At 37.2% G+C, this 22,631-nt stretch overlaps 2 protein-coding genes and 1 long non-coding RNA gene across 5 annotated transcripts in view; 2 read left to right on the forward strand and 1 right to left on the reverse strand.

The window, feature by feature from the left end:
* Positions 1-423: 423 nt before the first annotated feature.
* eral1 (Era-like 12S mitochondrial rRNA chaperone 1) lies at positions 424-6,592 on the reverse strand. Its single transcript, XM_051893094.1, has 11 exons — positions 6,332-6,592; positions 5,957-6,121; positions 5,686-5,813; positions 5,391-5,468; positions 5,241-5,287; positions 5,065-5,126; positions 3,468-3,580; positions 2,904-3,218; positions 2,629-2,778; positions 1,680-1,760; positions 424-1,437 (listed from the first exon to the last, which is right to left on the reverse strand). The coding sequence occupies exons 1-11, from the start codon at positions 6,438-6,440 to the stop codon at positions 1,315-1,317; spliced, it is 1,371 nt and encodes a 456-aa protein (XP_051749054.1). The 5' UTR covers positions 6,441-6,592; the 3' UTR covers positions 424-1,314.
* On the forward strand, positions 1,319-2,585 carry LOC127512311 (uncharacterized). Its single transcript, XR_007930191.1, has 2 exons — positions 1,319-1,460; positions 1,652-2,585. It is a non-coding gene; the product is annotated as an uncharacterized LOC127512311 (long non-coding RNA).
* The window catches only part of fam222ba (family with sequence similarity 222 member Ba), a 60,129-nt gene continuing 43,423 nt past the window's right edge, over positions 5,926-22,631 (forward strand). Inside the window, exon 1 of one of the 3 annotated variants that reach the window (XM_051893089.1) lies at positions 5,926-6,154. The gene's annotated coding sequence lies outside the window, so the exon portion shown is untranslated. Of the gene's footprint in view, positions 6,155-14,348; positions 14,522-15,778; positions 15,969-22,631 lie in introns of those variants that run through there. The other 2 variants (XM_051893088.1, XM_051893087.1) reach the window with 2 other exon arrangements.

The raw sequence follows: 22,631 nt of genomic DNA on the forward strand, positions 1-22,631 counted from the left end.
CAAAAGATTTCTATTTCAGAAAATGCTGTTCTTTTGAACTTTCATCAAAGAATCCTACAAAAATGTACCATCGTTTCCATAAAAATATTAAACAGCACAACTGTTTTCAACATTATAATAAGAAATTTTTCTTTAGTGTCAAATCAGCATATTAGAATGATTTCTGAAGGATCATTTGACACTGAAGAATGATGCTGAAAATTCAGCTTTGCCATCACAAGAAATTACATTTTAAACTATATTCAAATAGAAAATAGATATTTTAAATTGTAACAAGATTTCACAATATTACTGTTTAACTGTATTTTGATAAAACAAAAATGCCTTGATAAGCATAAAAGACTTTCGAAAACATAAAAATTATCAAACCTCTGGATGGCAGTGTATCATCATAATAAAACAAATGAGATATACTCAATTAAATGTGTTCAGTGAATGAATGAGTTTATTCTTTTAATTCCTTATGTGTAGTTCATCATATCTTTGAGTATATGTGCATTGACTTCTGCTGTCTGTAGTCCAGCAAAATTTGTCTGAGTTGTTGTCCATGAATTTTGTCTGCCTATTCTTCATTATACTCAAAACATTTACCACGAACTAAAATTGATGCATGAATTTACTCAACTGATGAAAAAGTTAATATTACATACATAGCTACAAATAATTTTAAACAGTTCCAGTAAGCAGCATATACGGTCACAGCTGAGCAGCCCCAGCTCCACCCTGAAAACCACCCCAACGGTCCAGCCCACAGTCCTATGGCCCACCTTATATGTTAGAGCAGAAGCCAGGCCTGCAGTTGAGCGATTTCAGGTCAGTGTAATGGTATTAAGTAAGACAGTTAAACAGCAAGCCTCCACCACAGCCTGATCACACTGAAGACAATGAATAAAAAAAAAAACAAGGTCAGCCCTTGCTTTCAGTAAAAGAAAGTGAACTTGTCCTCACCCTCAAAGCAGAACTATGTGATTCTGTACTTTTGACATTTATGAATATACAGACATTTTTCAATTTTCAAAAGCAGAAAGATATGCAACTGGCACAGGCAGAGGCAGCTGTGATACTACAATATTGCTTTTAAAATCGACCATAGCCTTGTAACTGAAATGATACAGAAAACCATGTAATGTGGCTTTGATCAACTTGAATTTCAGTTTACAGAAATGAGGGGGGTCTGTTGAGATCAACTTCACATTATAACCCAAAACACAGCAGAGTTCAAGTCCATTTCTTCTCTCTTAAATAACTCTTTTCATGCTTCTGTATCCCTCTGTATGCATCAGGCCCTGACCTTCGTCATCTGAACCGTGGACCTCACTTCCGCAGCTTTGCAGAGATTTTTAAACGCACGTTACGCAAGAAAATCTTCATTAGGTCATTTTCAGCTTCCTGGGTTATTCTGGTTATCATCTGACCTCCAGGACCAATAACCATTTTCTGCAAGAAAGAAAGATTAAAAGGTTTCACTTTATAGTGCAGTATAATAATGTTACTGTTTCTTCAGCAAGTGAGAAACTGCTTTCTTTTTTAAAACAATTCCACAAAATGTCTACCATAAGGTACCATGATGGTAACAACAGCAGCATGGGAAACTAGCCTTCCTAAACAAAAATTACATTTTTTTTTGTTTTGTTTTGTTTTATGTTTTCAGAAAACATAGGAGGAATCAGAGAGCTCACCATATGAGTGTCTTTCTTCACGTATAGTTTGATGGATATGTCGAGTACCCCATCCTCAGACTCCTTCCAGATTTCTATTTGCTGTAAAAAGACCAAAATAATAAGGGAAAAAAAGAAAACTAATAATATTCCAGCAAACATGAAATAATACAAAAAGGTCAATTCATATTTTGAGTAATGGAAAAGATTATGAAAGATGGATGGACGAATGGACAGATGAATATATGACTTAAGTTTTGTGAAGAAATTCCGAATTTATAAATAATGAGAATCATATTGGAAATAAAATAGATACTGATCCAGTTTCAATGATTTGGAATTTTCTCCTGAGTATTTATGCTCTCAGAAGAGTGTTTTCTAACAGGAGAACAACAAATTAATGATGAAAAATGGACCAGAACAAGAAAATGAGAATATCGGAAATGAGCGAATGAGACTGCATTTTACTATATTTTAAAATGTAATTTATTCCTGTGATGACAGCTGAATTTTCAGCATCAATACTCCAGTCTTCAGTGTCACATGATCCTTCAGAAATCATTCTAATATGCTTATTTGGTGCTCATTTCATATTACATTTCTTATTATTATCAATGTATTGCTGTTTGTAATGCTGCTTAACATTTTTTCATAATTGTAAGATTAATACAACAGATTCAAAAGAACACCATTTATTTGAAATAGAAATATTTTGTAACAATGTAAAAGTCTTTACTATTTAATGTATCCTTGCTGAATAAGAGGGGAAAAAAATTAATTATTTAATTACTAAATGGTAGTGTATTTTATATATTTTATATATTTCAACTATATTTCAACTTGCACATTTCACAATATTACTGTTTTTACTGTATTTTTGATTAAATAAATGCAGCCTCGGTGAGCATAAGAGACATGAACTCCAAACGACACCAAACTTTTGAACAGCAATGTATATACCACAAATCACCTGCGTCATAGTGTATGGCACCTCCTTAGGGAGATACTGTAGTAGTTTCTCTCTGATCGTGTTGATGCACACCTCCTCTGGACCCTGATCGGTCAGTACTTCACTGTGGTACTGCCACTGGCGAGGCTTTGCATCTTTAAACAGGTACCTCTGTTGCACATATGTTCAAACACAGGCAAATGAAGGATGAGAAGCACAATGCTTGAGATTACAACATCAGTTTTTGGTTTTAAAGCAAATGTCATTTTCTTGAAGTCTCAAATGTGTTCTCTAACCTTTAATGTTTCCACATCTTCTCCGTCAAGAGAATTTAACATGAATACATCCTTAAAATGTGGCCACCCCCTGCGGTTCCTCAGGGCCTTCAGCGCCTCTTGGCTCAGTCTGTCTTTGTTCTGACCCTCCTGAGACACCCTGTCCTCCTTGCTCTCAGAAAGTGGTTTTTCATCGCATCTGCTGTGGGGTGCAGCTGCTAATTTCTGACATTGTTTCACCGCGCCACGGATCTTAATCTTCTTTCCATTCACCACACCCTCTGTCAGCTCTGCAGTGATGTCTAGCAGCAGTGTTTTGTTCTTCAGAAGGTCCACCTGTGCATTAAGAGTCGATGCTTTGCTTTATAATCTCTTTTAAAGCCCCTCTAAGAGTAACAGATGTAAATCATTTATTGAGTTTGATGGTGACATTCATTTTTGTGATAGCAATTGCAGCAATACAACCTCCCTCTCTGTGTCAGATGAGAGATGGGACATCCAGAGAAAAGAGAAGGTAATTTCCTCTACAAACTAATCCTATGGCCAAGACTGGAAGAGATCAATACAAAATGACACGGCTAGTACCTTATTGAGGACAAGGATGGCAGGAACTTCAGAATTCAGGGCCAGACACTTCAGTACCTCATAGTCCAGCTTGCTGCGGGTCCATTTATCAGACACGTCAACTAACACCACCACTGCAAGTATATAGGAGAAATGGAGAATAAAAAGATGCAGTACATGAGTCATGATCCAGTGGTTTTCAAACTTTTTTCCTCTAAGGACCCCCTTTGTCCAAGACTACATTTGAAGGCCCTCCTATCTAAGCTGAAATTTTAACTAATATGTTAAAGGGTTAGTTCACCCAAAAATAAAAAATTATCTGATAATTTTCTCACCCTCAAACCATCCTAGGTATATATGACTTTCTTCTTTCAGTCAATCACAATCTGAGTTATATTAAAAAATAATCTGGCTCTTCCAAGCTTATATAAATAGTAACTGTGATTTTGAAGCCCAAAAAAGCACATCCATCCATCATAAAAGTAATGGATACTGCTCCAGGGGTTAATAAAGGCCTTCTGAAGTAAAGCGATGCATTTTTGTAAGAAAAATATCTTTTTCTTACAAAAATAGCACAGAGGATAGAGCAAAACAATAAACCAGTGATGAATTAGAAGTCTAAAATGAGAATTTTTAAAGAGAAACGTCGGAGGCGCTTGAGTTTGTTGTCCAGCCCTATTTGTTTGAACCGTGAGAGGCGTCTACTCTCACCTAAGCTAATATGCTACTCCTACATCCTACGTCGGAACTCGACTCTCTCGTGAACGTGGACATTACGGAAAGCTAGTGATTATAGTCTATCAAGTTATAAATATGGATATTTTGTTACAAAAACGCATCGCTTTACTTCAGAAGGCCTTTATTAAAAGATTAGTTCGCTTTAAAATGAATATTTTACTTTAAAACTTGTTAAATACGGATATTTTTCTTACACAAACGCATTGCTTCACTTCAGAAGGCCTTTATTAACCCCCCGGAGCCGTGTGGAGTACATTTATGATGGATGGATACACTTTCTTGAGCTTCATACTCGTTGGTTCCGTTCACTGCTATTATAAAGCTCGGATGCGTCAGGATATTTATTAAAATAACTCTGATTGTGTTCATCAGAAAGAAGAAAGTCAAATACACCTAGGATGGCTTGAGGGTGAGTAAATCTTGGGGTAATTTTCATTTCAAAGTGAACTAATCCTTTAACCCCCTGGAGACGTATGGATTACTTTTAATGATGGATGGATGTGCTTTTTTGGGCTTCAAAATCACAGTTACTATTCATTCCCATTATAAAGCTTGGAAGAGCTAATATTTTTTTAATAGAACTCTGATTGTGTTTGACTGAAAGAAGAAAGTCATATACACCTAGTATGGCTTGGGGGTGAGTAAATTGTGGGATTGTTTTCATTTTGGGGTGAACTAACCCTTTAAAATGACAAAATTTTAAGATTTATTGGGCCCCCCCAGGGGTTTACTGATGCCACCTAGAGGGCCCCGTACCATTGATTGAGAATCACTGTCATAATAACATGATGCTACCATCACACAAAGATGGATAATGGCTTTGTATCCTCTTTTTTTTTAACAGACTAAGAAATAAACAAAAAAAATAAGGTTTTGCTACCTAGATCAGCTTCTTGTAGTGACTCAAAAGGATCCACTAGAAGCGATTTCTCCAGCTGGTGTCTGTTAAACATTTATAACAAGTAGATGTCTACATATTAAACTGGGACAGGAGAGAGTATTTTTTAACATGCCAACAATACACTTCACATAATGTTATTACTATTACATGCTCACCTTTTAGCCTTTATTGGTGTGGTGAGACCAGGGGTATCCAACAAAATCTGATAAAAAGAAGGTCAGAAGATGCTAATCAAACATATGATATTCCCTAAACAGACTAGACTTTTATATGGATATTTAGCATGGGCTAGAAGAGGTACTTACGATTTGTGTGTCATCCTCTGTCAGGACACCAGCAGCACTTGCTCTTGTTGTGTGCACTTTCTCAGAAACCGCAAACAACTGTAAGAAAATTGTGTACTGACAGTTAAGGCTAAAATAAATATAAAATAAAATAAATATAATTTTGCCCTTATTGAATCATCCATTTGGAACAACATATAGTAAATAACAGAAATATAGTATCTCTGTGGGAAAAAAACAAACAAACATATTTACACGTATTAATGTAACATTAACGTAATATTAGTGTTTATTCCATATAATAGTATAATATCACCTTTCGGCCCAGCAGCTGATTGGTCAGTGTGGATTTCCCTGCATTCGGTGAGCCCACTATTGCCACTTTAAGAGATTTGGCATTTTCAGGTTGATCAGGTTCTTTTAGCAATAAGGAAAACAGATGACCTGAGAGAAGACACAAAATTAGTTTAACGACAAGGCTATAACATCATAAGTATCCATTAGGATAAGATTCAAAGAACTTTGTTTTCCAACGTTATCTCTAAAACAGCAGTCTTGAAGCTTTGAGAGGTTGTAGACATTCTTACCGCTGTCTGATGGAACAGAGACACTGTGATGAAAGAGACCCTCATCGGACACAACCGCTCTTCCCTTCTGCAATCTGTCCAAAAAAGCATCTGAAGACACCAAACTGGCCGGAGTACAGTGAAAGAGACATTTCCGTATGGTCTGTGGACGAAAAACTGAGCAACCTGTGAAGTGAACAAATAAAGGACAAGCGACAGGTAAAATGAAATCTATTACATGGGTGACGTTGTTGTTTTTCTATGAGTTTGGTTTTATTTCTGGTGTCGAATAAAACTAAAAACAACCGGTTTGACATCTAGCATATTTTTCAAACATCAGCACGTCGATACTAGATACAAGTACAGTAAACACACTGTGTATGATCTATAAATCACCTGATATACGCAGATACAGTGGCGCTTGTTCTGGAGCTGCTGTCAGTTTGCGGATCGTTGAAAATCGCAGAGATCTGCGTAAAAACGTCTTGCAAAGCCGTAAGGTCATTGCTGAAATCCGTTTCCACTGCACAAGTGGATAATTTCAAAACGTTTTGCTTAAGTTAACCCTTACGCAAGGTTATTCTACTCTCCATTTTTATTTACACATGTGTTCAGGGCGCTGACATGTTGCTTCCATCGCGTGAACTGGAGTGATAAATGTATATATATTACACACTACTGCCATCTGCTGTTCAGGCGCCGAGACGAACGAGCGACTGCAAGTCTTGTCTCAATTAATTAATTATTAATGTTTTAATATATAGACCGCCACAGCGTCTATTAATAAAAAGCAAAAACATGTGTGATCATTTCAGCTAGTACAAGAGGAAATACTATAGCGTGCCTTTGAATATTTACTTTGACAAACAGCTTGGAATTCCAGGTTGGGAATCACTATTCTAGTATGAAACAGACAGGACTGCTGAATCAAAGTTACTGTTGTCAGGTTTGTGATAAAAGGAGCCTATTAGGACCAGAAAGCTGAGAATATGATCCCTAATTAGAGCCGCTGATCTTGTTTTCATCCGCTCAGGTAAAATCAGAGAGAACAGATGTGTTTTTCCATCTCCCATCAAAAGCTAGTCCACCAGGAGTAGCGCAGAGCGGAAAATGCTTCCACTGGGGAGAAGAAATGTTATCAGGTGGTTCACAATCTGTCAGTATATCAGCTCAGAGAAAACCCAACACATTCAGGATACAAGGAAAATGAGGATTTTGACTGAAGTAGACAAAAACATGTTAAATCAATGAACAGACACAAATATATATCAGACACAATCACATACAAACACATGGACCATTCACCTAAACAATACCTCTGCTCACATGGGGCTGGTCTGCCTTTATTTTACCCTGAAGTCCAGGAGAAATGGCACATTCTCTCCTTTACAGATCATTTGCGAATATGGGCCTTTGTAGAGCCAGCCTAAATGTGAGCAGAATTTATGGTAGGCTATAGATAATTGCTAATCCGACATTTATTCTGTGATATTTGTATTTTAAAGCACTACTTAGGTATCATTAATTACAAATGAATGTCATAGTGACACATTTTGCAGGACTTTTAAAAATCTTTGGTGCCTACTATTATTATTTCAGTACGAAATAGTGCAACCCAATCTCACGGAAAAACGTAATTCTTTTACAAGGTGGTGATTTCATTTAAAATTCATATGATTTAAAATGTACGAATGCATGAAAGTCCATCCCTAACCCCATTCTTAAACAAAACCATCACTGGGGCATAAGCATAGCATACAAAATCATACTAATTCTTATGGATTAGCCACCAATTTGCCAAAACGTAAACTAGTGACGAATTGCTATGAGATAGGATAACTGGGATGTACCACCTTTGTTCTTGCGCCACAACCATGAATGTTATTTGAACTTTCTCTCAAACTTTTCTTTTAGCACATGGAAACATATGGCAGTATTTCACTGCAATTCTGTCTATTTTAACAAGATTTCCAGTCCTTTCTGAAGAAATGCAGTCCCCCCATCATACTTCACTGTAGGTTTTTTGAGATGTGGGGAGCGTTACATTCACAACACACACATCATCTGTAATTTTGAAGTCTCATGCAACCACAACATTTTTTCCACTTCACAACTAGGTCACTATTAGCACACTCTATAGACATGCTTCCACGTGGAACTTTTTGAGTAATAACTTCTTTAAACCACCCATTACAGCCTAGCTGTTATGTATACCGTAACTATGGACACATACACTACATAGTTTATATAATGTATATGGTCTCTTTGTTCTCTTCTCTCATAAATCTCCTTGTTTGCATGAGCTTTGTGAGATGACCTTTACTGGCCACTGTCTGTGGGATTTTATGTATCTTCCTCTTCCTGGAAACTGAATCCTGGTAATTTACCCCTAAACTCTTAGTCTTCTTCATTTTCACATCAGTCTTATGACCATCTAAAAAAAAAAAATAGAGCCTCTGAGGAACAAGGGCTGAATACGTTAAACATAATGTCACATTAAAATAATGCATTTGAGTGTCATAATTAAAATGTCGCAAATAAAAAATCTCATTTGTAAGATTTGTAAATTTTCATCTTGGATGATTTTAAATGACTTGAATAATTTTAGTCATCTTGGATCATTTTAAATAATTTCTCCAAATTAAACAAATAAGAGAGGCTGGCTATAACAAAAAATAGTTCTGTCAGTTCTTGTGCCGATCTGTGTTCACATATATGTTCTAATTTACAAAGGTCAGGGTTAGAAGTTATAATAAGGAATCCCAGATCAGCATAAAATGACAGCCTCGTCCCAGTGTTGTTTATGCTGCTTGTGCCATTATTGTTTAGGAGCTGTGGGTGCTGAATAACTGCTGTCATGTCAAATATTTCAGTAGTTCTCTCCTCGTCTTTTGCAGTGGAGACAGATACACATACACACACACACAGACACACGCAAAGATAAAAATGTCCTGCAGTTACAGCACAGCACTGCGACCTTTCTGCAGGCAAGGAGGAATAACAAAGCTGCAGAGATGTTGAGTATACGACGACAGGCGTATGACAGGAGCTGGCTGAGCCGTGCTGGGTAGCTGCTACTCAGGCAGAGACGCAGCTCTGACTTGCTCAGCCATTACACATGATTGCAGCACAGCACACAAAGCCACGCAGCTGGGGCATCCTCTGTCACATCCTCATCAAAACGCTTTTGGGAGGATCATTTTAAAAAGCACCCAGAGGTCATATTTTCCAGCCCTGATTCTAAGTTCGCTCTCTGATTGGAGCGAGAGAGAGAAAGACAGAGAAAGTAAGAGGAGGGAGAAAAGTCATACTCTATCAGGATTTCGCAATCAATACAACTTGTCTGTGAAGTGGATCAATAATGCATCTCCTTTGAAACAGTCAATCAAGTCAGAGTTGGGCATAAAAAGCATAATTAGGACCACCGTTCTTTAAACATCCTGCCTTGACGTCTTTCAGGGCCAAAGAAAGACACCATTCTGCGTCATTAACGTTGTATTATTGTGTGATGAAGCACACTGCTGAGCACTTCCCCTCAGCTGCCTGAGGCTCTGTGGGTGCAAAATTACTTTCGTACTGGTCTAGGATCAGCCATCATAACCTTAATAATACCAGGGGGGAAAATCTGAAACTGCACATTAAAGATTTCTATATTTCATTATTCCTGTGCACATAATGGCCTTTTCTTTTGAGAGAGCCTTGTGACCCTGATATGATTTCCGAACATGTTGAATGGTCTAGTCTGAACCAGTGTTTTCTTATTTCTAAATGGCAAAGTTGAGAATAAATGGTCTTGATCACCACACAGTTCTGCCTACTGTGAATCACACAGTGCCTAGGTAATGATGACGAGTTTCTGAAATGAGTGAAATACCAGTTTAAAAGCATATATCATTATTCATTCTATCAAATGCTGTTTTAAAACTGAAGTGGTCCTACAAATGTTGTCTGATGGTGTTGAGACTGCTTGAAGAGTGTTCAAAATATATGACTTTCAGCAAGTGAAACCAGAAAAGTAGGGAAGAAGGGAAATTCAGTTCCTTCATGTTACAAGCAATGTAACAAACAGTGTTGGGGATAGCGCATTAAAAGTAACTTGAGTTATGTAATCAGATTACTTTTTTTCAAGTAACTAGTAAAGTAACGCATTACTTTTAAATTTACAACAGTTACTTCTTCAAGTGACGCAAGTTACTTTGTTTTTCCATTTATTGACTGAAACCTCTATCACCATGGTGTGAGAAATCGAGAGTAAGCGCTGTGCGTAAACATGACGGTTATTGTAGTTCTAGACTAAATGTGAAAATTTACTCATCTCACTTGCACAAAAACAGATTCAGTATTCCTCAAAATGAAAAAAAAAAAAAAACAGTGAAATACAATCTCAGAATATTACAATTAAATATATTAAATTAAACAATACTTTATGTATTATGTATAATACTTTATGTATTTAATCTCACTTTAACCAGTGTCTTTGCTTCTGACCTTCGATAATCCAATTCAACCATACTAATAAGCAAAAATGACTAGATAAACATCACATTTGTGATCAGTCTGAAGCTTATTCATTTCACTTTTGATGTGAAAGGGTTACATTTGCCAAAAATAGAACGATTTTGTTGTTTTAAAAAAACAAATAAGCAATCCCAGCTCAGGTGAGAAAAAGTAATGCTAAAGTAATCTAACGCATTACTTTCCATAAGAAGTAACTAACGCATAGTTACTTTTTTTAGGGAGTAATGCAATATTGTAATGCATTACTTTTAAAAGTAACTTTCCCCAACACTGGTAACAAATTTGCGTAATGCCAGCTTATGGTCTTCATTGGCTGCCCACGAACAACGTCCACTTTGACCCGCCCTCAAACACTGTAGATGTAGTTGAGGCCTGGACAAGTTTGGTTTGTATTGGTATATACCTATACCTAAACTCACTACTTCAGACTTATGCGCCCTCCAGAAGCTTGCGTTCTGCAAGTGAACGGCGTCTTGTGGTGCCATCCCAAAGGGGCACAAAATCTCTCTCACGGACCTTCTCTTGGTCTGTTCCTGGTTGGTGGAATGACCTACCACGCTCTATCCAAGCAGCTGAGTCTTTAGCCATTTTCAAAAAACTGCTAAAGACATATCTTTTTCGTCAACACTTGACCCAGTAATATTAGCACTTTTTATTTATATTTTACTTTTCTTTGTTCGATTTTCTATTCTCTTTCTCCATCTATTTGTGTATATATTTAAAAAAAAAAAAAAAAAATGAAACTGTGACTTGATACGGCACTTACATACTGTTGTACTCATGTTGATTTGATTGCTTCGGAGAAAAGCGTCTGCTAAACGACTAAATGTAAATGTCATGTTTTCAGCAATGTGAATCCACTTTGCATGCGCTTCAAAAGGATGAGGACTTGCACTGGAATTGATACGGAATAACCGACACCATCATTCACATCACTGTGTATCAAGCTCTGAGGAATTCTCTGGAGCCAAAATTCAAATAATAGGCATTTCATTTCCGACACACTGTAAGCAGTAGACCAATCACAAGAGACTGGTCTGTCTGACCAATCAGAGCAAAGTAGACTCTCGGAAAGTAGGGGTTTAGAGAGACCCAATCCTTTATCAAACTGTTTCAGACACTGTGAGAAAAGAGGTAATGTGCAATGTATATTATGAGAAAATTAAAGTGTTTTTTGACCTTGGATGCATGCAAACCTATTGTAGGAGACATTATTAGAAACAAAAATTAGAAACATTTAAAACAGCATAATAGGGCACTTAAAAAAAACGTAAAAATATTGGCTGATGACTGATATGATACATATATTGTGCATCCCTAAAAAAACTTGTATGAACATGAAATAATATTACAGCTAAAGACGTTGGTGGAAACCTTAAAAGAAGTAAAATGGGAAGCAATGAATCTGTTTAGCTTCAAGGAAGGAATTACTGAAGATAGACTGAGTGTTTTAATTCAGTCTGAGGGATGACTTCCCGACAAGGTATAATATCATTCCTCCAATACTAAGCTGTTTTAGGTGTCAGCATACAGGACATGTAGCAGGAGTGTGCAGATGGAAAATGAGATGTGAAAAATATGATGGGGAGAGCATTATAAATGTCAAGTGACTGATGGGCTCCACTGTTGTAATTGAGCTGCTTTCTATAGTGCAGCGTGTATGGAGGATGTCAAGTACAATTGAAAGCATATAGGACTTACAAAAATATACGGCAAGCAGAAAGTTTGATGTGTGGAGGCATTGTGGGCATGCGGGAACAGAAATGACGGGAGAAATATTTTGACAGGGCTTGTGTGGGATGGAGGCTCCAGTGCCATCCATCTTCTGTAACAGGGCAATTGTTAGTGGTGAATACAGAAAATTTCTTGGCCCTCTGTTATCAATATGATAAATATAGCTGCAATGCTTCTGAGTAGATCCATTGAGATCAAAACTATTTTGGAAGCAGTTTCAGAGTCTGTTCAAATTATTCATGATATGCACACACTCTAAATCTCACAAAGTTTTTCAGTATTCTCTAACGGTATTAGCATGGAAATTACTGTATGTAGATACACATCCCTCAGATGCTTCACTGGCATGCTCCATAGGAATTGGGTATTTATGGAGCTTAAATATACAAAGTCTATCTATCTATCTATATCAAGCGGACACTTACGAAGAAAGAGTGTAATTTACTGCATTTTAATGGGGTAAGGTCAGGAGTGTATGTGCTTAGGGGAGATGTAGGGAAAAGAGATTAGTGAGGATCAGGTTGCTGTGTTTCAAGTTTAGGCTGTCAAAATACAGTTTAAATTGTTTTTTCTTGTCCTCTAACGTTGGGTATTTAACACACAAATTTTATATTTTCCACCTAATAGGTTGTATACTCAGATTGCATATTAGACCGGTAGGTGACGATATACATACTCTGCTTGTGTTTTACCACAAATCAACAAAAGAAGAAGAAGGCTTCCGGCAAAATGGCGAACGGAGCGTGATTCTCGTGTTGAGTTCTAGTAAATGTCAAATTTTATTTATTTCTCACTGCTATTTTCTCACCTATGGAAAGTTTAAGCATTTAAACAGCATATTCGTTTCCGTTCGACGCCTCGACGTGTTTTTCCCAGATCGAAATTAATTGAAATATCGTGGGCTATTTGGTCATCATATCTGTCGAGTCCGGGTATGATGTGGTTTCCAGTACAACTGTCAAACTTGGATAGCGATGCCTCACACTATAAAATAACACATCGATATTTATTGAATGACCAAGCGTAGTCTCTGGGTCGTTTGACTCAGAGACTATGCTTTGCAATTATTATGACATTATCGTGGTATTTTAAATGCGTAATTAATTTTGCGAACAAATAACAAATCTGACTGGTTTAAATCTGTCTGGATGCATTCCATTAGTGTATAAGAAGAATTTGTTCTGTTATAGTTTATAATTTTTTTTATTTTGTGTTTATTTTCTAATGGGGAAATTCAGTTTGTCCCACCCATAGATTGTAAAAACCATCTACCAAAAGCCTTCCAAGTGTATTATTACGTGAAACTATTTATTTTATAACATGTATATTGTTTTGCTATAATGTATACATTGTATTTTTGACAGCGATTTGTTTTTCCTCTTTACATGTAGAAACAAATTGGCAAGTAAGCAGATGTTACTATAGTTTCAAGGATTGTACCATAGGGCTAAACTTACTTAGTGAGTGAGAATGTGCAAGAATAAAAACTGTTAAGAAAAAGTGTTTGTGTTTTATGCTTCTAGCAAAGCATGAACTGAGTGTGTGGTTGTTATTCTACCAGGAAATTTCTTTACTTCCTTTACAGATCATTGATAGCCATTCAGATAAATCTTTTCGTTAATGAAATGTGTTTATCCTTATATGATCGCTGTCTTGTGATATTAAAATTGTGTTTTTCAAGCTATTATATCTGATAGAGCTAAAGATTATATGAATTCATTGATAAACTAATACAATTCCTAAAATATAATTTGTCACTTTTCTGTCTCCTAGAGTGAATTAAATAGAGGAGAATCATGGTTAGAGAATGATAAACCATGGTTATCTTTGCAGTCACAGCAACATGAAATGAGAAGAAAAGGGGAAGACATTAGATAAGGTTGTCGTGATAAATTGCAAGTAATCAAGAAAGACACGATGCAACAATACTCAGAATAAATATGTCAATCAAATTCAGGAAAGATGTGTGTGAGATGTGTTAGAGACAAAAACGTTTTCAAGAACTGCCTTTTGCAAAAATTTGGACTAATGCTGACTGTAGAAATTTTGTAAAAGTAATATTTACATTTGTGTGCGAATGTACTTGGTTTCGCCCCTGTGTTCTTTTAAATTGCATTGAATTTTGTACATGTAAATATAGAATGTTTGGACCACAGCCATTGTCTGTGACGCGAGCGCTGTGGCGCATGCGCCGGAAGTTGCTGCCGCAGACAGCAACACTGATTCGGCAACGCAGAGCAACAACACTAGAAAAAAAAATCAAAACACAGAATCCAAATAATACTAATCCAATACGATGTTCTGAACAATGCATAATGCTGTGATCCACGGAGAGTAAGTATAACATTTGAATGATACTACTGTACTGGTTTTGTGCACTATTGCTTACTATCCATCTATTCCATCAAGCTTATGAAGCAACAAAGGAGTCGGCTCTCTATTTCATTTAGTGTGGAAGAGATGGCTAATTAGCACTTGGCCTTCTACTGTAGGCCAAAACACGGGATTGACGTCAGTGCTTAAAAAACAATAGTTAAATACGCCGAAAATCCGCTTATGTGAGTTGCATTTATTTCAATTTAGGGCTACTGTATCCTGAATTCCCATGAATGAATGGACATTTAGCTGCAGTTCTTATAAATGTATTTTGTATTGTATTTCCCCACAAATTGCTCGCAATGTTCTTGTTTTTTCAGCAAATATTTATTTCTAAAGCATATAGGCTGCATTTTAGGGATAGTTGGTGTTGTTACAGGGCCTTTAGAAGGCAGACTGTAGACTTCGCATTTGATCCTCTCGAAAAAAATATATATATATAAATTTATGGCCGTGACCTTTGCTGAATATCAAAGGCGTTGTCTCGAAATGTCACCGGGGATTTCTCCGCCGAGAAGCAGTGCGGTATTTGAAGCTGGGGGTTTTGACAGCCGACAGCAGATTGGCTGGTGGGTGGAAAGTTATAAAGTCGCATATCATTAGAGGGTTTATTATTGTTCGTGGAGAATTGACTGCGATCCACATACATGCACGATTTTTGTGAACGACGCTTGGCCATTTGGATAGCAATGTACAGTTGCTCTGCAATAAATCTCAGCTGTAGTCTAGCCAGACGGAGTCATTATAAAGCTTTTGCGTGTAAAGAAATCACAAGAATGACATGGTTTCATGTAACAACACAGGCCACCCATGCAGCAAGTATAGTCTTTGCTTCATTAAAATTAAAATCCATATCCAAAGTGTTTTACTGAATGCACCTGCTTCATTATAATACTCATTGTGTTTGCCTTGAACAGGGCTTTCAGTAAATTAAAACCCCCTGTAACAAGCTTCTTAAAGTGCACAGTCTGCACCAAGATGTTTTTGAATTAATACGCTATGTTTTAGGCTCGTAGATAAGTGCTGTTTCAGATGAAAGGGGTCGGCAAGGTAACAAAGGGTTGACGTCATGCATCGCATCCGCCCGCATGACTTCCAACTCCAAGTCCCTCCCCTTTTATTTCATGATTGGTCGAGCGCTCTGCTAGACGCGTCCTTGTCTAACCGAGAGCCAATCGGAAGAAGGCTTCCGTGTTGATGTAAAAGAGTGGGCGGGGCTAGTTGGCGGAGAAACCAGTGCGATAGACGCTACTGCTCAATCTGGTGTAGGTGTCTCCGCGGCTGCCCGTGTTGAATTGGCCACTTTCTGTCGCGGTCCAGAGGATCTTTAACCATGCATTTCGGTCTTGTGGATTGGTGCTAAATGATTTCGTCGAATGTCATCCGTAAATAACTGGATCCAGGGGTAAGATTTAAGCTTATGTGTTGCCGTATTTTATTCTTGACCATATGTTGTGATCTCCGACCGTGTTGCGTGTTTTCATCAGAGGATTTAATGCAGTCAGCAGACTCTTGGCAGCACTGAGCTTTTCCCATCTGTGTAACTGGCAAACAACCTGATTCACTGGCATTTCCTGCATTGCTCGGTAGATTGTTATTGTATGCAAAAGTTTAGCTTCAACATATTTTGAGGATGACCGTTGTGAAACAATAAATTCAGCGTGAAGAGCATCACTGGTTGATCTTATTCTGAAACGTTTACTGTTAATTTGTATGTTCTATGTTTTTTTTTTGTTTGTTTGTTTTTGTGCCATGGACTCTTTCTAACCATTCTTAAAAGCGCAATTACCTAAGGCTAGAGAGTGTTTATTTGATTTACGGCTCCGGTATCTTGTGCTCACTCAGTTAAACCCTGAGCTTGACATTAGTTACCCACTGAGTGCAGTTTTATATCATTGCGCTGTCTTCTGTCTGCCCTACATTTTCCAAAGGCTGGATAATTAAATTTCAGACTCATATTTCCAGAGAAACACGGTCTCCTATTCTCAGTACAATTATCGAGCGTGGTGAAGGATCATTTTGACATCTGGGTGTAACGTTTCTCTTCTTCTATCAGGAGCCATTATGTGATTTGGCTTTTTGAATGGATCACGGGGGCAGTGCTTTCAAATATGCATGCCTACTCATACATAAATATATTTTCACTCGTGCATTATGTCTTTTCTGCAGTCACAAAATCCACAACTTTTTATAAGAGTAACTAGTTTCCATTTGCTGGGTTTAGGTTTGCTTTAATTGGTAGGCTGTTCATTTTTAATAAACAATTATACTGTGTATATATTATTGTTTGGTGACATGCAAACAAACGTGAAAAAGTCAGCAAACCCTTAACATTTTTCAGCAATATTGTTCAATTCTTTGTTTAGATAACTGTGTTTGACTACATTAGGTGAATTCTGTTGGTCTAACGTGGAATTTTATGTAGTTTCATCCACAATTCTTTACACAATTCTTTATATTCATGACTTAAAAGGTCCCGTAAACTGGGACAAATGTAGTGTTTGTTTTTTTTACAGTGAATTACATCGCTCAAGTGATATTGCTTAAATGTCAATATCAACTGTGTAGTAAGTAAGTAACCTCTGCTAATGGAATAACAGTGTGGTCACAATGTTAAAATATCTCCAGGTGCTTAGTTGTACAACTCATGGCAACCTGCTAATGCATTTGATAATTAACACATTCCTCTATGAGTGTGCATGGAGGGCTTATGGCTGCATTCTTCTCTTTAAGTGGTTTATGTTTAATTGGCTTGCCTGTGCTAACCAAGAGGTAAATAGAGATTGTTTGTCTTTAATGTTTGCCATTTAAAAGAATCGGTCATTATAGAGGAAATGCCAGACGTGGTAGCCTGTTTTTTATGAATACCATAAATGTATCTCATTCCAGAAGGAGACATGCCTTACTGCTTTTGTACAGCTGGAGAGGGATAATCAATGGTTTTGACCATGTAATTATCACTGATAATATGTTTTATTAAATAACTTTGTGGTGTATGTGATCAGTAAGTTCGTTGTATGTAAAAATTTAAGCAATGAGGAAAGTGCCAACAATTTGCATTCATGTGAGTTCATATTCTGGCTGTTGGTTCTTGTCCTTTGCCTGTGAGGCTTAGTGTCATGTTGGAAATACTGAGAAGTGGGAATTCTGAGAGAGACACAGACAATCTTGTGATTTTGAAGATCAGTTGAATGAGGTCCAAGTGGACAGATTTCTCAGCTGAAGGACGAGCTCTCACAGCTTGTGAGTCAACAGATGACAAATCACAGCGTAAGTGATGGAGAGGAACCCAAGTGCCGATAGTGAAGATGATGGAGGTGATGAGAATTTATGGGCTGTGTGTTCATCTCAATCTGAATGTGCTGATTTGTGAGTTCTTTTTAACACATTGATCTGGTGCTATTATTATGCACATTTTATTACAGAAAATTTTCAAACATGTAGAAAGTTTCTGTTTCCTCAGTTTTAATTTGATCATAATTGTTTTTTGTCTATGAAAAGTCCTATTGGTCATTTAAATTGTTTAACCTTTTTTAAAAACATCTAAATGACTGCAAAAATTGTTTCGAGATAAAAGCCAATTTAAATATGGCTCTCAAGCCTTGTTCTTAATGACTCTCTGCCCATTTGGATTATATAAAACATCTTTTATTTGGATTGCAAGAAAGCCTGAACAAGCTTGTCGCTCAAAGCTTGCACATCATCCAGACTGCGTGTGTTTGTGGTGTGCATGCACATTTGCACAGCTGTTTTCCACTGCACGTCAGCTGGAGAAAAATGCATGTACGCAGGTCTGTGTCTTCTCTCTTTCCCCACCTATTGAGAGTGAGAGTTAAACACCCAGCTGTTAATCCAGGCCACACACACACACACACACACACACACTTTTTTTCAGTTCTCAACATCTTTAGTTACACTAGGGCCATAAAGCCTCTCTGCCGTCTCTCTCCCATGCCTGCTCTTTATATCGCTTCAAACAGACCAGATCTCTCTTTTCCTGCACCCTAAAGCAAGTAGCTGTGGCCTGACTCATAAAATCCCTTTGTATGAGGGTAAACTGTAGGTCTGAAGAGATCAGCTGAGAAAGAGACTGAGATAAGCCTGTTAGATGAGCGTGAGGAGCCTGATGTCATTGAGGCCAACTGGGCCAAATGCTTTTACTGGACAGGTCTGGGTGGTCTTACAGGGCTTCAGTGATTGGTATGTCTACCGGTTTTCTGTTTTGTTTATGGTTGAACTCTGTTTGTTGTAGGTAGATAAAGAATGGGAATGTGTGTGAAAGAGATTTGTACAGGGGTTTATTGAACTGTTAATGGTATGTGTGCTAGTGTTTGTGTATCATGCCAAGCTAGCTGTACTATAAGCTCTTTAACATTTTTATGAATCAGACCAGAAGACAGGAGAATATCAATCTGGAGAAGGAAATCACTTATTGTCTACTTTTCAAAAGACTAATCAATATGTGGAAAAATGGCTTGTCTCTCAGTTCAGCACTAAAATGACTGCAGTCATGCCAGGAAATGCAATGACTGAAGTTTTACCCATGCTGGGACTAATAGCTGTGAACCATCCATTTACAAACCACATGACATTTTTATATGGTAACTGTTATGGTGTCATTTATTTAAAGTCAGCATTAAGAGGAAGTTGCGATTAGTCTTTTCTTCCCTATTGTGATGTATATTCGGGTGAATCGGCTTCTCAAACAAGAAAAAATGTAGGATGGGACCTGAGTTTGTCCATGGGGAATTGATTGAATCATTGGATTGTTGTGGTTTGCTATTGCTGTGATCTCATGTGGATGACAGGTTGTCCTGCCCTCATGCAGAATAAGGAAGATCAGATAACATCTGTTAACTGTTAAGGGCATGAGAAAGTCATGAGGTGTGACACTATTCAAACAAAAATGCAGAGCCGTAATGTTTTTGTCATTGTTAGATTAAAAACGTTGTCATGTGGCAGTAGGTATAGCCTACTGCAGGCACGGTTTCTGATTTTAGGCGCTGAAACCTATAACTGCATTAAAACTAATTGTCTAATGAAACAGAATGATATATAATTTAATGTAAGGAGTATTTGATGACACACAGCATGATAAATTCTTCCATAATACATCTAGAATTTTTTTTTTTAAGATTAATAACTACACAAATAACAGTATTTGCATTCATCATTTCTTAGTCAGTTATCAACTCAGTATTTTTACATTAATCCCATATTTAAGGGATTTTGCAACAATAGCTTATTCAAAAAGTTTAGTCAAATCAGCTGTCGGCAATTCAAAATTCTTTCTTTTGTAGTTCTTAAATTTCTGACTTGACACTAACAAGCTATGAATTATTATCATCAGTCAAAAATATTTTTCTTTGAATTAGTCTAATTGATGTTTAAAGGTGGAGTAAGTACATTTTTAAAAACACTGTTTGGAAGTTAGTCGGGCCGACACCAACAACAAACATGTAACTAATCAGCATTAGGGGGCGTATGACGGTCGAGGAGACAGAACGAGCAAGTGGAAGATTTGAAGAAAAACTGTAGGAAGAGAGATGAGACAATACAAAAGAGCTCAAAAGAATATCACTGGAATGAAGGTTCATGACTGGGCAAGCACTTTAGGACCTGCGTTTATATTAGATAAGCATTCTAGCGCTGGAGAGAGCTAAGCGGGAAGGCCTGAAAACAGACGCGGAGGCTGCTTTGATTCCGCTTCACATGTGGGTAACACTGGGTTTTGATTGTCTGGAGCTGCTGTGCTGTTTGCGACTAACAACGAACACTTTGTGTTTACTCCTGTGTACTCTGCGTTCATTTTTTGTGCTTCCTTGTCGTTCGTTCATTAACTGCGCTTTATTTTTCATGAAGCATTTTGCTGTGCATCAGTTGTGATAAAAAGACATCAACGCTTGCATCGCGTGTGTAACAGTGGCCAGATAGTGAGAGTTGTGCAGGTAAACCACTGCGCACTGACAATTGCTAGAGAAGAGAGGTGTGGGTTTGTTTGGGTTGATTTCAGATATCAACAATGTCCAACAGCGTTTTTGAAAATCTACTTATCCCACAAGATTTTTTCAGTGGTGTTGTTCCATGTCACATAAAACAAACAACTAGAAAACCAAAATAATTAATACACAAGCTTCATCAGCAGATCAAGTAGATCAATACGAGTATGTGATATTTGTCTTTTGCTTTCTATATTTTTATAGAATATATAATGTTACACTATGACAATGGGAAATTCTTAAATGTCAACCAGTGAAATATTTATATCTGTCATCTATATTGAGAAACAACAAACAAAACAACTCTTTTAGTGTGGAAGCAGAGTTAGTATGGTACCTGTAAAAGGGAAGTATGTGCGTGCATGTGCCTGAGTAATATGGCCAGTATAATGTTCTACTACAGCAGGGATTAGATCTGTATTTTAGGAGGGTGTGTGTGTCTCATGCTGTAGAAGAGGAACATGTTTATCCCCTCTGTCTGTGCATCTGTCTGTAAGTTGAGCAGTAGGGCAGCAGTCATCTGCTCTTATCTGTTTACGGCTCTAGATAAGACCTCTGGAACGGGATATCTGACCCTCCCTTCTGTCTCTGCCCTGCTGCATAATGAGGGTTTGCTTGGCAAATTGCATATCTGTCCAGTGTAATCTGAAAAGATGCCATTAGCACGGCAGCGCTCTCATCTCTTGCTCGGGTGCCAGGGCAGCTTGCTGCGTGTTGGCACCTCTGAGGTCATGCAACACTGAGCTGTAGTCGTGAAGAGAAGAAAGTGTGATCTGCCTCCAACTGGAAGGGCTATAGGGCAGAATCATGTGATGGAGAAGTCAATTTTGAACTCAGAAGTGCCTCAAAAAGTGCTCGTGTTTGTTTTTTCCTTTCACCTCACAGCAAAATGTGTCTGTGGTTGGTTATACTGAACAGTTGTTAGCTTGCCCTATATCATACAATTACTGTTGATGCATAAACTGTATATGATTTTTTTCCCCCATCTCTCTGTAGGGCCCTATATTCATCCATCATCATCATCATTATTATTATTATTATTATTATTATTATTATTATTATTATTATTATTGACACCTAAGTTAAGCTTTAATATTTAATGGTATAAAATATCAATGTAAAATAAAAAATAATGTAATGTAAAAAATAATATTAATATAATAGATTAATGATAAATAAAAATTGCAATGTAATAATAAAAATATAAACAATTTCAATTATGGCTGGGTATTGACAAATTTGACGATTCAATTTTTTTATTCACAAGCTTACTATTTGGTTCAGTTCAGATTTCGATTCAATTCCATTCAATATCAATTAATTGCCGTATGTGTCAGGTACTGTACATGGCAAATTTTCTCAAGGAAAAAAATCTCTCAAAATGATCTCTTAAAATTATCTGATTTGTATAGGCAGTCTACATTTAAAGTACGCATAAGGAAGTTTTTATAATAATAGTAACTTTTTAATTACATAATTATGTTTCTGCTTTTGTTTTTTCTTTTTTAATATAAGCATTTAAATGATGGCTGTCATAAAAAATGACGGATTTATTCAAACAAGGGGGGGTATCACACACAGTTTCTGCCAATCTCATGTTAATCTTGAGTACCTATAGAGTAGTAGTGCATCCCTCATATATCTCCGAAAAGTCTTTAGTTTTATCATATTTATAAAAGATACATGCGCTGTACCAAGTCTTTCCGAAAACAGCTGAGTGCCTTGAGGCGTGCCGTGTGAGCGGAGCTAAAGAGTCATGAGCATGCGCAGCTTTTGCGTAGCGATCGTCTGCAAGCTATCAATGGTCAGCTAAACAAATGTATTTAAACACACACAATACACCATCGCATTATCCCTGGATAACTTTTGAATCACTATAATGAATATAGCGTATGAATGATGAATAATGAACTTATGAATTCACTACATTCGTGTTGTTTACATTATATGCACTTAGACGCCTATTGTCAACAAAACAGACATTTGAAGCAGTTTTACTCACCACCTGCGGTTCCGACTCATGACCGGGATCATTATCGCTGTAAACGCTCCATCTTTCAGTTTCAAAC

Source organism: Ctenopharyngodon idella, chromosome 5 (genome assembly GCF_019924925.1).
Source record: "Ctenopharyngodon idella isolate HZGC_01 chromosome 5, HZGC01, whole genome shotgun sequence".
NCBI classification, from domain to species: Eukaryota; Metazoa; Chordata; class Actinopteri; order Cypriniformes; family Xenocyprididae; genus Ctenopharyngodon; species Ctenopharyngodon idella.

What these genes read in the sequence shown, in the direction of transcription:
- eral1 (XM_051893094.1), bottom strand. Translation starts at nt 6,440, where the DNA reads ATGACCTTACGGCTTTGCAAGACGTTTTTACGCAGATCTCTGCGATTT. An exon ending in CAGAGGATGACACACAAATC is followed by an intron (nt 5,288 to 5,390) that starts GTAAGTACCTCT and finishes TCTTTTTATCAG; the next exon opens with ATTTTGTTGGATACCCCTGG. An exon ending in AAGATGTGGAAACATTAAAG is followed by an intron (nt 2,779 to 2,903) that starts GTTAGAGAACAC and finishes TATGTGCAACAG; the next exon opens with AGGTACCTGTTTAAAGATGC.